We start from the raw sequence: 17,474 nt of genomic DNA, 5'->3' as shown, positions 1-17,474 counted from the left end.
GTATGTTTGACCTTTCAATCTTGGAATTTTGAAATGTTTTCAGAATAAAAGTCAGCAACATAAATGAATGAGGATGAATTTTGGGTGTGGGAGATATTTTCCTGAAGTGACCACTTTTTCCTGCACTAAGGTTGGTCCCCTAATGGAGAGTTCAAAGTATTTCAACAAATCCAATTAAATATTTTTAATCAGATTTATAACTTTTGTCTTTAATTTTTTAACTATGATCCATACAAAACTTTTTATTCCAAAACATTTTTTTTTTGGATAAAAAAACATTTTGGTATTATCTCAAGTCAGCTTCTGTAGAAAGAGAATTGATCAAGTGACACAGCAATTAAGAAAGCTTAAGGATCTAGAGGAAAGAGAATTAAGAAAGAGTCATGCAAATTACTCTCTGTACAAGAGCTGTCTAACCACACTTTATTTTGCACTTGATAAGTGTTTCACCTTACTGACAGTATACCTTAAGAATGGCACCGTGATAACCCCATAATAAGTTGGTCTCCTATGCTAGTTTCACTTGCTTGAACATAGTTGAATGGTTGAAATTTCTGAAACTTTGATGTATACCCTAAACACTGGCATGCACACCACATCTTTTAGACCAAAATTTTGGTAGCAAATCAGGAATGCAGCTTTAATCTCTGACAACATCTGGACAATGTGCTTCAAAATAGCATTTATTACAACTGCTTAACAAAAATTTATGTTTGTATGTACAGCACACTTAAATAAGAACTTCATAAAGATATACAAGAATAGAAATTGATCATTGCTTATTCAAATAGGATGGCTCCTAAAAGAGCTGGTTTTGTTCATAACCATTTGCTTTTATTTCTTGCTCTTGGGTGGCTTTGGACCTTCACTAATAGTCACTGCATGTGCTTAAAAAATGTCACCATCCAGTTGTCTTGGATGAGTAGATTTCCATCTCAGGCAAATAAATTTCTCTGCCCACTTGTCCACTGTGAAAGTACCCCAGGAAATCAACCATTTGATTGAGTAACAAAGCAAGTGCCAAAATTTTAAATCATAATGGATCTCAAACATCAAAAGGTTGCATGATTTAAATAGTTATATATCATTCACTGAGAGTAATGGTACTCATGTTTATTTCAATTATCTGTGCTAATTAACAATGTGCTAAATTTTGTTCTGCAAAAATAATTACCTAGTAGACAGAACATGTCATGTTTTGTAGCATTGTTAAAGCTCAGCTCAGCAGAATAAACCCAATTGTTATAATTTATATTCACCAAGAAAGTAAACCAATTTGGAGAAATTTGAAAAAAAGTCTTGTTTCTGAATTTCATTAGGTTTTAAGACATATTCTATTTTCTTCTGATGAGAAAAAACCTCTCTCCCCTAAAGGAAATGACTTTCTTATAAAATCTGGCTATTTCTTTGTTGTTCCTGCAATTGAAAGGTCCTTTGTCATATTTGGCAAAATGGTTTCCTAGCACATGTCCAACATTTTCTGGTAACCGAATTTCTTTGTGTTTTTATCAAAACAAATTAGAATGGTTTGCAAACAGTAAAAGTATTTTCAATTTAGATAATCTTAGTGAATTCACGCACATGTACATTTGTTGAGGCAACCAAAATGAGGCAAATTTCTGAGACTCTTCTTGTGATATCTTTTGATTTCTTTGCAAAAGCTTTTTTCTCAAAATTTGAGTTGCCTAACTGGGGGTGCAGCTAATCTGACAGTGTGGCTTATAGATTTGTGTTTTCATTATTTTTTCTTCTGAAAGGCAGGTGTGATGGCTGATTGGGGGGCAATCAACCGTAGGCTTATGCATCATGGTTATCAACCTGTCATGGTGTTTCCATCAGGTCAATTGCAAGAAAGTCATGGAGGTAATGTTATATTTCCCATACCAATATATGCATATGCATCAGTACTGTACACTGTGACCACAAAAGTAAACTTCAGACTTTGACACTAACTTATTTTTAATTTACCCTCTAGGGAACCAGGTCCCTAGTTTTAATTGCCCAAGTGTTGTAACAGCTGTCTTTTTTATTAGTAGTATTATTACCCATCACCTCATAAACATACTATCTCAAAAAATTGTTGAGGTCTGTTATGTTAACTCATTTCTACCTTTAAAGCTTGCCATTGATTTTGGAAACAGCAGTTTCTAACATTTCTTCAACTTCTGCCTCCATAGCAGCTGTTGCTTTAGAGGAGCTTTCATCCAAGAACTTACAGAACACTTTGGACAAGTTGATGACTGAGAGTGACCGAAGGCAGTCAATGGTGCAGGAGCTAATCAGCTCTTCAACCAGAATTCAGTAAGTATTTTGAATTATCATTTTTCACATAACTCTTGATGTTTTATTTGACTAGTTAAGTATAGCCTTTAATTGACAGATACATGTACTGTAACTGACTTTTTTTATTCCTGACTGTGCATAAGAAATATGGATACTTAAATTATAAATCTTTACCAAATCCATGAAATATAAATGTCCAGTTTGTCAAGTTTAGTAACCCTTTACACCCTGACATATTTTCCTTACTATACACGTCTTCTTTCTTATGTTACTGACAAGTAAATAATAGTCAAAAGCTACATAAGTTGGTGATCATTTTGTTTATTTCCTTGACCTTTGATGTCTGGGTAATACTATAAGGAGAAATTTTATGCTAGTCACTCTTACAGGTAGAAAGGTTGGGTATGTTTACAAGCTTATCTCTCCTGTATTTTTAAATCAATTGAAGGAGAGATGCTGATGAAGAAAGGGAAAGGGTTTATCGTCATGAAATGGAGGTGTGTATAGAATTGTGGTACTATCCACACAACTCAAACCTGGAAATTTATGATGTTCAAAAGCTGCAATTGGCACATTTCCAAGATGCATTCCCTCAATAATTCACTTACACAAGGCTTTGTGTTGTTGTATTTTCTGATTGTCAGCATCCATCCTTTTGTGATTCCTTCAGTTTATGCTGCTGTACAAGAAAGTCTTCTCCAATTTGGTAGAAAACCTTGATGATGGATTTAAATAAACATTGCACCCAGGGAATTTTTAGTTCCATAAAACATTCTTTTTACCTAGTACCCAAATTTTCAGATTCACAAGGTTACTTATTACCTGACAATCTCCCCTTCTTGGTGTTTAACTATTATTGTCTAAGTTAGTGATGAACAATAACTGTGTAAATTGGATACTAATGAGAGTCCCATGAACCTGGACTAACATTGGTTTGACCACAAAAATAGTTTACATCTAATTCTCTTGCTGGGAGTCACACATGGTTTGGTAAAAAGTGCAATTTGCTCAAATTGACACTCCCAACACAGGAAACAAACCTTGATACCTCACTACTTTGTGACCTTTGGGGTAATTATGATTATTATTAATTTTTATTATTATTTCTGTAATTTTTATTTTAGAGCAAACTGGGATTAGAATTAGTTATTTATATATTCCTCATAGATCAGGGATCTAAAAAGAAAACTGGAAGAAGAAAAGCTTAAAGTTCAGGTTAGGTATAACTATATGATTACTTCAAATGTAAATACTTAAAAATGCAAGTGTGGAATAATTTCAGCACATGCATACCAATTTTTATCCCCATAGACCAGAGATGAGGATAAGCACAAAAAAATATTGCAATACTTGTTTGATGAACATTGCATCTACTTTTATGATCATGACAGTGAAATATTATGCTTAAAAGAGCTCAGTGTACAACTTCAGTTCACCCTTTTCATGTTATCCAGCATAATCATGATATAGTTGACTAAGATACCATTAACCCCTGATAACTTGAACCCTGGATTTCCATTATACATCTGTTAAAACATGACAAATCAAAGCAAGCAGTGTACTGCAGTTGAAAACATTAAATTTAGTTTGAACCAGCTAATTTGTAATCTGTGTTCTCTTTTGCGCAAATGTGTCTGTCCAGTTCAGTTTTCATTGGTGTGGCGACATTTCACAATAGCAGCTGTATCTTCATAAATAGTGGCTGCTTAAGTCAATCTTCAATATATGTAAGTCTCTGATGTCTCTCGAAGTGCAGTGTATGAATAGAAAAGCAATATACAACTTTTTTCCTTTATCTCCACTCCTTTGTTTTCAACTCCTGACAACTGGAACCTTTTTCAAGGTTTGACTTTAGTTATAATTCACTGATTTGGAATTTTCAAAAAACTGATTTAAGCTTATAATAAAACTTTTCTAACCTCAAGGAAATGGAGGGAGTTCGATTAATGGAACTTCAACGTCATGGAAAAGAAGTACAAGAACTAAAAAGAACAAAAACTGAACTTGTGGCTTTGCAGATGCAGCTACAACAGAAAGTTGCTCAAAGGGAGGAGGAAATCACAATTCTTCGGCACACATGTCAAGGTCTTGACAATGTGGTATGTAAATTAGTTGATCTCATATAGCACTTTCATTCCAGGATGTCCCTTTTAAAAGAGGTGTTTCCTTTCAGTTAAGATTCTAGTGGTGAACAGTGAGTTTTTTCCCCTTCTTCACTGTGTTTAAATATGTGAAGGTTGCCAAGGGTTCAAGGTTGTGAATTTTTTTTTTAAGAAATTTTTTTTCCTCCGGTTTTAATTGGATAGTGCCATTGCTTTTTAGGACGTTAAAAGACTTGACATAGAAAATGATGTTAGGGGACACTCCTGGAAACAGTCAGCAGAGAAGAGAACTGCACCAGATCAAAAGTTAGGAAGTAGCTAGTTCTTAGAAAATATTTGTCTCCTGCATATAAACAGTTTAATATTAATAATTGCACACATGGTTCATAACCATACAAACAAACAGCATATAAATATTATTGACAGAGGTAGTCCTGAAAACTAATTTGGCCAAATTTGGACAGTTTGCGAGAGAGTTAATTTCAGAGATGTATATATTCAACCATTTTATCTATGTAGACCATTTTAAGTGGATGAACTAATCAATTCCCCTCGGACCATTTTAAGCAGTTGGACCATTTTATCTAATAGATCATTTTAAACAATAGGATCATTTAACAAGTTGGACCATTTCCTCTAGTTACACCATTTTTACCAGGTGGAGCAGTTTATCTAGTTGGACCATTTTAATCGGTAGACCCATTTTTGCTGGTTTATCCATTTTAAGTGGTTGTATTATTGTGACCAGTTGGACCATTTAGTTGGATCAGTTTGACCTAATTAGACCTTTTCTACCAGTTAGATCATTTTATCTTATGAGACCAGTTTTTCTAATCAGACCATTTTAACCAGTTGGACCACTTTATCTCATTAGATCATTTTAACCAAATGAACCATCATAACCAGTTGCATCATTTTATCTAGTTAGATCATGTAATGCAGTTGGGTCATTTCATTTAGGTACCCCACTTTCATCTTTTGGACAATTTTAACAAGTTGTATCAGTTAAGCTAGTTAGACCATTTTAAATGCATATGGTTGAAACATGCAAAAGCTGTTGGTCATACACTTCACCAAGTGTGTAAGAGAAATATGACCATTGGAATTAAATTTTGGTCCGTTCTGTTCGATTACAAAGAGATTTTGTCTGCAGATGAATGAGAGTGGCTCAGTTGAAAAATTATAGCTCTGCAAATTTTATTCAAGCAAATTTACTTTCTCTTGAAAAACTTTTATGACCATAATGAAGACTTTCAAAAGCCAAAAAAGTGTCTAAAGGGGGTAAGTTTCTAGAGAAACTGTGGTGCTGCGTCGGCAGGAGGGTATATCAGCTGAGGGTAATTTAGTGTTATCAACTAAGTTGGTAACACAAATTGGCCACCATAAAGAGCTAAATAGCTGACATTTCAAGCATTAACCCTTCTTCATGGCAATGGAATTGCTCTGACAAAGGGCTAACACTCAAAAAGTCAGCTTTTAAACTCTTTACAGTGGCTAATCTATGTTATCAACTCAGTTGATAATACTAAATTACCAAAAAATGTAGTCTTTGTCAATGAGTGACCATCCTTGACAAAGGGTGGTTGTTTGAGAGAGGAATCAAAACAATAAGTCAAATAATAGATGGATCCACCATTACTCTTTATTACTTTATCAGCTCTAATAGAATAAATTCTAACCTGCAAGATAAATTGTTTCTGATATAACAAAATATACAATATGCTGCTTAGTTATTAATTTTCACACATTGTCAAGGTGGAAACTTAGAAAGATAGTATTAAAAAATTGTGTATTAGACTTGGCAATCAGGGCCCACCCAATTTTGAATGTAGCAACTTCTTGGCAAATTATGCCAGAAGCCATGCTCAATAATGCTGCATGCCCTTGATATTTTGGGTATGCTGACATTCAGACAAAAACAAAAAGAGACCTCATTGCACTCGAGTCACAGTTTTAATGGTTGCCTCAGTCTATTAGCAGTAATAACTGAAAGATTTTATTACTTATCTGCATCAACACCTAAAACAATAACAGCTAAAAATAAAGCATTCAGACACTTATTAAAGAAAAAGAAAGGGGACCTTTGAGAACGCTATCTTTCAGGTTTTCGGATGTAATTGACAGCTATGAATTAAAGATCTTTGAAATGCAGCAGGAACTTAAAAAGTTGAAAAAAGAAATGGATAGTAAGACTCTGTCTCATGTTGGAAGTCAAAGCCCTACTGAAAGTGAGTTGACTGCAGGAAGTGAAGTACCTCCATCATATGTAGACATCAATACTTCAACCAGTAAAGATAGAAAGACTGAACGTAAAATACAGAAAGAAGAAAAGGTACAGGTGAGTCAAGTGGAAAATGAATGATTCTCTCCTTCTTTATGGCTTTGGTTATACCTTTATTAACCTTTTTGTTACCTTCCCAACCCAGATATTGCACATTAAATGTATAATGCTTCCAAGTAACAAGGAATGATGGAAAGAGGAGTTCACAATTTTTTTCTCTGCTATAACCTTACAAACCAAGCTTTTCAACAGACAAGAAACTAGGCAAATTCTTTCTAAAACTATAGAGTGTAGAGTAAGGGCCAATATTAACTATTATTGGCAAAACAATAGCTGGCTGACTGGATTTCCCCTTGCCCTCTCTATGATCTGACACAGAATACCAACTAACTAAGATAAATACATACTCTAAAGGCCAATAAGAACTGATCAATAATATTAACTGAAGATTATCATGAAAATGAAGAGGTTTTATCTCACTTTTCCCATTTACCCAATAATAGAGATTTTTGCATGCTATGAATTTACAGAACTGCCAATTTTCTCTCTGTTGTTAAATAAAATTATTTGACCACTGCTTATTCATACATGTATACTGCATCTCTGGCACTAGCCAATTCAAGTTTTTAAGTCAAGTGAAAAGCTAACATTGTACTCATCTGAAGTTATCAACAAGTTAATTAAAATTAACAAGTGTTCTAAGTGTGCAATCCCAATGGAATGGCAGGGATGATGGTCATAGGTTTTCCTTTCCTTTACTTTGATTGGGCAATGCTTACCTCCTTTAAAATATCTAGAACATTTCATCCCCTTTTCTGTCTGCCTCCAGCTGACTGTTTCTTTTTGTACACCAAAAATAGAGCAGGTGCTGGTAGTTGGGATTCAAATGACAAAAACGTAGGAACATGATTCCCTTAGTGGAGGCAAACAACCCTTTAATTTCTGCCATATTGTAAGATTTTTTCCAGTTGCCAGTTGGTTCTGGGAACTTTGCAACAATATTTACTTATTTAGGTTCACTGGAATCATTGCAAACTGAAACTGTAGAATTTTAGGCTCAAAGACTAATGATACAGTTAGCACCCCCATATAAAACCAGGAGTGAGTTAAGAACCTACAGCCTCTAATATAGTCTCTGACATGTTCATGATAGTATTCTCCCAATGGCAAATCTTGGTAATGCAACTGTTATACACTGTGGTACCAATTTTATCTGTGTTCATTAGATAAAAAGTAATCACAGCAGCTTCTAACATCATAACTTATCCAAATTTGCACCAAACTGCAAACAACAGTTTTCTGGGGTTCATAACAACATCTCTAAGTGGTTACTCATGTGAACTTGAAAGGGCAAACACATGATCTGTCAATCCAGGTGTTTGTTCATCTCTGAATTTGAATATTTTGTGACCATTCACCATAATTCCAAAAGTATAGCAAAAATATAACACATTGCTGAGAGCAGTGAAAGTGTTTCTCTTAAGGTGAGTGTGATTGTAAGAATGTTCCAACCTCTTTTACACACAAATTTTCCATGGATGATTATCTATAAGTGATGGTAATGAAAAATTTCAAGTGATGGATTTGACAGAAGGATGAGATGAGAGATGGTTATCAAGATTCATTAGTATTATTTTGGGAATAATAGAGAACAGCTTTATGTCCACAGGTATACTTAATTATTCTTACTCTGACATTTACCCCTGATTTTTATATTTATGATTTGGTACTTGAATATCATAGTGAACTCACTGTTGCTTATTTTGAGTGTGTTTTTGGGTCAGTCTACAGAGAAGCAGCTCAAAGAGTGTAAGATGTTGATCAAACTTCTTGAGAGTGAAAACACCCAACTCAAACTTGAGCTGGAATCCAGGTCATTTACAATTGTTGTAATTTTTACAAAGAAATAGGGTGTTTCTAAGTGTGTTTGGTTTCTTCAATAACTTTCTTATAATAATTGATTCCTTTACATAAATGCTTCTAATTGATGAATTTGAACAATAAAAAGGTAATTTTGGTCAAGGTGTCCATTACTTCACCAATGAGAAAAAGTATACACAAAGTGAAACACTGAAACATTAAAAAGGGAAAAATGTCATGTTTGTTTGATTCCCCTGTCATTCTCTATTCCAATTCCATTATGATGATTATTATTTTATATATGTTTTGTTATGTTGGGATTAATTTTTCTTGGTTTGGTACCAGATTGTGACATTATATTTGGGGCACTGTGATACTTTAACCTTGAATCAACAAAATCATGGTGTTGCTCCAAAATTTTACTGTAATATTGGCTGGGCTGGAAATGTTAATTGGTATAGGGGAGATTAGTGTATCCAAAATTGTTTGATAGCAATTTTATTGCTTGCTATATGCCTCATCTTTTTAATTCTCTAGACCTAAATTCAGTGATTGGAAGAAAGTGCAAAAATACAATAAACAGCTCGAAAGACTTCTAGCTCAAAATAACCTGAGGTATCTATCAACTCAAGTTAAATTTTATTTTTCATGTATTCAGATATATTTTTTATCCTAATGACCAGTGGATAGGCATTTGCTACAACTAAATGAAAAGTTCCCTCTTATTGTGACCATGACAAGTTTGAATCTTTGGTACATGAAATAAATATTAACCTCATTCTCTCCTTACCTTCATCCTTTTTTTTTTTTTTTTTTTTTTTTTTAGAAATCAAAACTTGCAGACTAAGCCAACTGCAAATTGGGAGCTGCAAATTGGGTTTTTTTCAGGCCCTATTTTTACTAGTGCTTAAATTGTGTTTATTACATAACTACAAAGGTTGTTTTCATATTCATATCTTGAACCACAGTTCACATAAATGATTTTCATATATTAACAGCCATCTCATAATTCACTTTTTAATTACTGTTAGTTTCTGTACAGTTCTCAATTTTTATTCTGGATCCAATGAGATGTTTCTGAATTATTTTACCTTTTTACTCTCAGAGCGAATTGATAGTTATGTGTTAGTTTCTGTACTACATTATGCTATTGTAAAGATTAATATACATATTAATTTTTCCTCTAGTCCACCTCACAAAAAACACAAGGATGGAAGGTCTAAAATGGATGATGTGACTTCTTTGAAAAAAAGATACAGCAAACATGTAAGCTTAGCAAGACTGAAATGGTATAATGTGATAAAATATACTGGTACTTAGTTGATTAATATGTCTGTTGACCTGTTCTTGTGGTTGGTGCAATATCCTAATCAATAACACCCATTTCACTCCACAGCTTATACTAGGTTAACCATGATCATGATGATATAGTTTTGTTTAAATTTTTTGGAAAATAGTTTGTGCATCTATTTTCTAATTCAATGTTAGTATCATGCTTAATTTAAGTTTTAACAAAATCAATTTATCAAAGTTCTGAGGTAAATGTAGTTTTTCAGGTTCAAATGTGTGCATGAAATGAAAAGTTCAAACTTTGATGTGATCCTGAGGTTTTAGGAGGTTACAGTGTTAAGTGAACAAACAAGAGAACAGAAATGCTTAAAAACTAATGAAAAAAGAAATTATACAGATTGTTTTCATCTGAATTCTTTGAAGCAGTTTCGTCAGTAACTATGATCATCCTAAGAGTTACTCCAACCAAGACAGTTGTGTAGTAATAAGAAAAGAATGATGGTACAAAAAGACCGAGTTGAAATTTTGGCATCAACAGAATGCCTTATCATCACAGGGTACCCAATAGCTCTGGATGTATTTTTAAATGTTTGTTGAATTTGCTATTTCCATTGAAATGAGTGTCATTCAAGACTGGCAAAGTGAATAACACATCTCTGTTTATTTTCTGGTTTGCCATTAACTTTTCTTTTTGGTAAGAATGAAATCTTACAAGATATGTTTTATCTAAAGGAAGAACTGAGTTGTTTGCACAAATGCATGAAGATAAAAAAAAGATAGATGAGGTTTTGATACAATCATCACTGAAATTGAAAAAAAAAGCAGGCCAAATACAGAATCATATGTTAGTCCACGCATTTTATTTATTCTTAATGAGTCTGAGTCTAAAAAATTAGTAAAATTTCATTTGCTAAACAAAGAATTCCATGATTTCAAGTTTAGCTAAGGGAATGCTATTATCAAGAAAGCTTTTATGATGGAAGGCTAATCAAAAGGTCCAAAAATATTCCACGAGTGTGTAGTTTTGCTTCACAGCCCCATAGAATTATTATCAATACTGTAATAAGCAAAAGGTGAGATAATTGATTTCTTGTACTATGGAATGGAAGACAGGTAGGCATAATAGGCAAGACCTTCAAAAAGAGCACAGCCAACGCTTTTTTTATGATAACAGATAACAGACTAATTGTGTTTAAACTTTATGTTATCTGCATCAAACCAAGTGTATCTAGAAAGAAAAAATTGAAACAATTGGATTGCGGTTATAACACTCAAAAATCTAAAATAACTACATGGGATGCCTTTGGCACCACATTAAAAATTTGCATGTGTCAGCATAATTAGGTATGGAAATTTAAGCAACAAGCTTGTACTTCTCGCTGAAGTTAAGCTCTATTGGCTGAGGTAACTACTTGGATGGGTGACTGGGCATCATATCCTGTGTTGTTGAAGTATTTTTGCTTGTCTTTGTTTTTATTTGATTAGTCAGAATAACATTTATTATTTTCCCCATAAAGCCACTGAGAGTGACTGTAGATATGACCAATGCATCCCAAAGTAAACCTCCAAGCATCTTGTTCTCATTAGAATGCCTTAAAACTCCATTGCTTGCATTGAGAGTAGAAATAATGTATTGTCATTTCTGCTATTACTGATCTTTTACGCTATCGTTAAAGGTAGAAGATCTTGATTTTATGCCCATTGATGCATGCCGAAAACATTTGAAGGTAAGACTCTTAAAAAGGTATTGTATAGAGAATGTTCCTTTGGCTGTTTAGCTTTTTTTGTTTGATTATGTGGCTTTTTTTTTCTCCTTTATTAGGAAGTGTGTTCTGGGCTAAGAGTCACTGACCTCAGAGATATTACAGAGAAAATAAACTTGCTGAATATCATTGCAGAGAATCATTTACCCATGGAAAAGGTTTGTTTACTTAATGAGTGCTGTACACAACTCACAACTAGGTGTTAACTTTCTCAAAGTATTTTTTTTTTCAGATTACTTAATATTTTGTGAGGCGTGTTAATTAGCTACCTTCTCTTAGACATTTGGTTTCTTACAAATTTGACCTCATAGGGTTATGTATCATTGTAAATGGAACTAAGCTTGCCTGCCCTGTAAAAACTGAACCATAATATGTTGTATGATCAACTTCTATGTTCATGTTGTGAATAACACAACACCCCCTGTGGGAAGGGGAAGGAGGTACCTAAAAGAGAGGTGTACCACCCAGTTCACTTAAAATCTTAACCCTATTGTTTTATAAGTAAACTTGCCACTTTTCACACCCCTTTTAAAACTTGGCTACTTAGATCTATTTCCAGACATGGCTTCTGAAAGTTGTATCATACATGGTTTAGGAATCCACTTTGCTTTGTTCTATGGGGCAATTAACTTCCTTAGAGACAATCTCTGGTTTGCAAAACTTTTGATAATTTTCCACTCCTACCTCACCCAAACAGATTAAATGAGGCCATGAAAAGATGGGAAAAGATCTTGTTTTTTTAAGGAATTGTTCTCAAGAATATAAGAAAATCTAAACCAAAGAAACTTTGCCTAAAGCTGCATGCTCTTATATTTTTTAACACACCTGTCAACTAAAGAGAGTGTGCCAGTTATTTAAGTTATTTTGAAATTTTTATTCTAGATCATGCAAGACATCATGGATATTATTAACTCAAAGGATACCCCTAACTTATCAGTTGAAATTCTGCACCAAAATGGTGCTTCACATAAATCCCACTGTGAAAAGGCATGGCAGTGTATTGTTCCAACTCTGAACCTCTGGCTTACACAACTTACAGGACTTCAAGTAAGCTATTAAAAATTCTACACAATTGCTTTCCAATCTATTTGTGAGAGTTTAGAGCTTAAATGAAGAGGTTTTTTTTCTGCATCATACAATGATGCCAATAATAATATTGTTCTCATGGTTTTGATTTAAAAGAACTTTATGGTCATGAAACATGACTTTGAAAGATGACATTATGGCATGCATGCATGGTTTTATAGATATTATAGCTAATGATAGATGCATTTCCAGTACACATTTTGTGGGAAAATGTCAACAGCTTACTTTAAACCCCTCTTTCCCTTAAAATTCTTGACAAGGAACAATTTACTTTAAGGCCTCTGAGGTCTAAACAGAACCCAAAACATCCCTTACAAGCTTCATGCTGTTCAGAGATCTAAACACACAAAGACAACAAAAAGGGATGTATTTTTTTGCAACCAAAAAAGAAAAATAACAGGTCACTTAAAGTTGTGCACCTCCACTGATCAGATTGCATTATTTTAAACACAGTACAAGGGCTCTATAACTTAAAAGCAAGACCTCTGCATGACCTTGGGTGTCAAATTTTGCATCCAAGCGTCATATCATAGAAATGTTTTTCATTTGGCATCATACTTGTAAACCTGACAGAGTTTTTGATGGGACAAAACACTTGCAGACTTTCCTGCAACATTGAAAAAATCCCTCTCTATTTGAATGCATAGAAAGTTATTTGCAATGGAGAAGGTGATAGGCAACAATAAAAATTCAGTCAATGTTATCATGCTAAATAATAGAGCAACATTTTGAAACTGACTACCATCTTCTGACAGCTGTTGTGATCTCTTATTGTATTTTTAGGATCTTCAGGGACCAATCAATCAACTGTCATTTAACTTGATGCCATGGAAATCAAACACATTGTTTGAGGAGGACGATACCAGACCTTTAACAGTACAGAGAATCAAAGAGGCACTTGAGTTTCTTTGCCTTGAAACTAGAGTCAGCCCAAGTGAGATACAGACTCACACTGCAGAAGAAATATCACTGGATCATCTAAAAAGCATTGTTGCTCACTTTCAGAAGCTGTTTGACTTAAACACTGTCAGTGGAGTATTTACACGAATGAATGAGCTCTATATGCGGCTTGGAGAAACATGCAATGCAATGAATAATATGCGAGAATTTCTTGGCTTAGGTGAGATTATTTACCAAAGAATTCTGTGAAATGTAATCTCCAAATTTAAATTTTGAAGATCTGCTAGATTCGTGTTATCCAGTTAGATTAAACTGAATGCCATTGAGGTGTGGCCTCTCTTTGATAACTATAAAATGGTCCAGATTATGGCCATTCCAAGTTATAAAATTCTTTTAAATAGAACAGCATGTTGCTGCTTTTAAGATTTGTTACCCTAGAATTGATATATTATTATGACTATTATTATTATTATTATTATTATTATTATTATTATTATTGTTATTGTTGTTGTTGTTGCTACGTCATGTAGTTTTTGGTAGGTATGACCCTTTGATTCTCCTGTTTGGGTTGAATGCACACCATTGCAAACATTGGATTAGGTTAAGGGAAATATTTTGATTTGTCATTGGAAAGCATGCAAAGGCAAGTAACTGTTCCTCAAGGCTGACAATTCACAACATTTGGTAGAATGTTTCCATATGGCAGTGCTCTCTTGCATCAACTAGTAAACTGTTACAGGCCAGTTTTAACAGACATTTTCTTTTTACTCTAGATCCAACTTGCAAAACTTCTGATGTAGTGAATGCAGTTTCTAAACTCAGTAAAGCTAGACATCTCTTGAAAGTCGAGGACCTTCCTAAGTAAGCCAAGGCCATTTATATTCCTTCCTTGTATTCATTTGTTATGCAGTTCTTCATATGAATATATCAGAGTTGGTGGTAAAAGATCTACTAGAAGTCAAAGATGTAGCAAAAACAAATTTTGAAAAGCTGATGTTGATTGATGCATTGATAAGCTGTCCATCCCCATCCACCTCATCCTGAGTCAATGAGTATTTTAATTATGACCACTGCTCTTTCTCTTTCCTTTCTTCTTTTAATGTGCTCCTCACCGTGCACCTTTTTGTGCTCTGCTCACATCATCACGTATGGCCTTCACCCAAGGGTTTTTTTAAAAAGTTTCAATTTACTGCATGCTAAGGGTTATATAAGCAGTGCCTCCTTTTCAGTGAAGTCCATTGCACAAGTTAAAAGAAAACAGAGAAATCAGTGAAAAAAATGCCACTCAAGAGCCCTTGGAGTGACATTGATGCACTGTGGAAGCTCCATGATTAAGGTGCTTGAAGAGTAGGGACTACAGACTAGGTCCAAGAGGTTGACCTTGCACCGCTGAGTGGTTTTCAGGTGTCAAATTTCAATCTCAATCAGGCATAACCAATGAGATATCTCACCTTAATTACCAGTCAATCTTCATGTCATTGCAACACGAGTGATATCGGAAAATTAAACCATTTCAAATTTCGAGGTGCACAATAAACTGGAGTTCTGTTAAATGTTTCAGTAAGATCAGTCTCACAGACAAAACTCCTAAGAAGATAATTAAGTAGGTTGGTCAAGGAACCAGCATGGAATAACTTTTGCCATGTGTATGCTTGTAATTTGTTTCAGAAATAGCATTCATACAGTCTTCATCCTTTTCTGATAACTTTACCCCTGGAAGGCCAAGTTCACTGAGTTTGCCAACTTGTTCTACCACAGTGCTGCTAAGCTGTGAAATTAGAAGAACACATGCTTTAAGATGAAAAAAAGTTTTGCAAAAGAGCCTTACCTGGTAGGTAAGGCTCTTTCACAAGCAGGCTGGCAAAATTGTGAGAACAAACTTGCCAGTGATAAGAGCATCTAGCACCTCAGATGCTATAGATGCTCTAGTTTAAGCAAATGTCAGACTTTGCCAAAAAGGAAAGACAGCTAGTAGTCAATATTTTATTTGCTTATTCATTTGACACATCTCACTATATTGTTTTATCATGTTCAATTTGTGCCATTTAACCAAAGGAAGGAGATTGCTTTCAGGAAAAAAAAATTTTTGTGGGCCCATTTCTAGATGTATTAATCTTCCTGACTGTTCATTTTTTTAAAACTTGGTTTGAGGATTTCCTCCACTGTTTCAAACTAAAAGTTTCAAGAATTTACCTCTAAAATTGGCCCTGGCTTCCTCTTAGAATCTAGGAGGTTATGAATGCAAGAAGAGAGGGAGATACGGAAAGAGCAGTATTCATTTGAAAAATGCTTATTGACTGAGTTTAAGGTTGGTCTGAGCAGGAAAATACTTAGCCCGATACCAAGACATAATTACGAGCACCGCAAGGTTCATACATCGTGACCTAGAGGTAAATATTCCCCCATTTAGCCCAACCTCACTCTGTCTGATAAGATGATGCAAACCAAAATCTATTTGCATACAAAAACCTATAATAAGCTTTGGCAGTTTATCAATCATCGTCAGATAAATTTGTATCTTAAGTGGCATGACTCCTGCTTGCTGCAGGGACCAACATGTCTAGTACAACCTTGGTGAGCTTAGTTCTTTATTCGAGATGTAAGGAACTCTCTTCAACATAATTAATTATCGAAGATACAAAACCCATCTTTCTTACTTGTCAAAGACTTAAATACATGCGTGCAACTGAGATCAAAATAGCCTGTGCCAAGTTCTTGGTAAGTACAAAAGAGCAAAAAAAGCAGGCATGTAATTAAAAAGGGCAAGGTTTGGGTAACAGCTGCTGTTTGTAATTCTTCTGCCCCAACTGAGAGCTTAAAAGTAGGCTATGATTTAAGGCAAATTAATTTTCTCCCAAAAAATTCTAATCCTGATAAAATCTAATTGGACAACTTGTCTGTTTTCTACAATTTGCTCAGCCACAGTGCAGTACCTGTTTTAGTTGCAATAAAATAGCTACTTCCAAGAGTCAGCTATTTAATCATTGATTTGGAAACCTTGACTACTTGATCACATTATGTATTTTTGTCCATCATTAGCATTATGAAACGCTTGGATCAGTATGATGAGTTCTACCCAGTTTTCCAATCAATGATTTCTGAGTTGAAAAAGCTGTTGAGTGAGTAACTGTTTTGTGAGAAATTGTACCAGAATGTAGAATAATCTGTCTGTACAAATGTAAATAATTATGTATCCTTATTTGGTTCTTTTTTGTATTTGTTTAAATTTTTTTATTTTATTTTATAGTTATAGTTTTCTTGATTTTCTACTACATAAACTGGGGGGACACCAATTTGCTGTTTATGTCATGCAGATTAAAATATATGAATTTGAAAGAGTTTTGTAATTTTAGTTTGAAAATGTTGTTTTTTCCTTTTGCACTATCTGTTTCTTAATTATGGTGGCAACTTACTGAAGGTTTTGAACCCCTTACTGTATTCAGAAGCATTTTTGTGGGAAAATGGGAAGATTATAAGGTTGGTAGGTTCTTTAGCTTCAGTAAAATTACCCCATTTAATGTTTTAAAGCCCATAAGAATGTTATTTGTGAGTCATGTACAAATGCTTTTGCTTTACCATTGCAGGAGTTCAAGACATGGATGAAATTGTCACAGCTGTAACAGCACTCATCAAGTTTCCACCCTATTGACTTTGCTAAGTTTTCCTTACAACCCTTTTACATTTAAAAAAAATTATATCACCAAGCAGATAATGAAGTGCCTTGTTCCCCACAGTACCCTATTCTAATTCTGTAGTGTTCATTTTCACTCAATAACCTATTTAGGCCAGGACCCAAATGGCCCAGACACAATATACTTTCTCTTAGTTTTAAGGTGACAGACTATGTCAATTGTATCACATCATAACAATTTGAAAACTTTCTTATTAAACCACAGATTTTTTACCTTT

At 34.2% G+C, this 17,474-nt stretch overlaps 1 protein-coding gene across 19 annotated transcripts in view; it reads left to right on the top strand.

The window, feature by feature from the left end:
• The window catches only part of LOC113666546 (centrosomal protein of 70 kDa), a 21,522-nt gene extending 4,048 nt beyond the window's left edge, over positions 1-17,474 (top strand). For 4 of the 19 annotated variants that reach the window (XM_089182526.1, XM_089182541.1, XM_089182523.1 and 1 more), the window contains 17 exons: positions 1,758-1,863; positions 2,181-2,301; positions 2,732-2,780; positions 3,451-3,498; positions 4,209-4,382; positions 4,606-4,691; positions 6,489-6,723; positions 8,451-8,539; positions 9,064-9,141; positions 9,714-9,792; positions 11,493-11,543; positions 11,639-11,737; positions 12,462-12,626; positions 13,449-13,785; positions 14,339-14,426; positions 16,605-16,684; positions 17,150-17,474. In XM_089182526.1, the coding sequence (XP_089038652.1) occupies positions 1,758-1,863; positions 2,181-2,301; positions 2,732-2,780; positions 3,451-3,498; positions 4,209-4,382; positions 4,606-4,691; positions 6,489-6,723; positions 8,451-8,539; positions 9,064-9,141; positions 9,714-9,792; positions 11,493-11,543; positions 11,639-11,737; positions 12,462-12,626; positions 13,449-13,785; positions 14,339-14,426; positions 16,605-16,684; positions 17,150-17,214 (1,950 nt within the window). In that variant the 3' untranslated portion in view covers positions 17,215-17,474. Of the gene's footprint in view, positions 1-43; positions 131-1,757; positions 1,864-2,177; positions 2,302-2,731; positions 2,781-3,450; positions 3,499-4,208; positions 4,383-4,605; positions 4,692-6,488; positions 6,724-8,450; positions 8,540-9,063; positions 9,142-9,713; positions 9,793-11,492; positions 11,544-11,638; positions 11,738-12,461; positions 12,627-13,448; positions 13,786-14,338; positions 14,427-16,604; positions 16,685-17,149 lie in introns of all 19 variants that reach the window. The other 15 variants (XM_027182340.2, XM_089182540.1, XM_089182522.1 and 12 more) reach the window with 8 other exon arrangements.

The sequence above is a fragment of the Pocillopora damicornis genome, chromosome 9 (genome assembly GCF_964200805.1).
Source record: "Pocillopora damicornis chromosome 9, jaPocDami1.2, whole genome shotgun sequence".
Lineage (NCBI taxonomy): Eukaryota > Metazoa > Cnidaria > Anthozoa > Scleractinia > Pocilloporidae > Pocillopora > Pocillopora damicornis.
The sequence above is the reverse complement of the archived record's forward strand: the minus strand, read 5'-3'. Positions and strand labels throughout refer to the sequence as shown.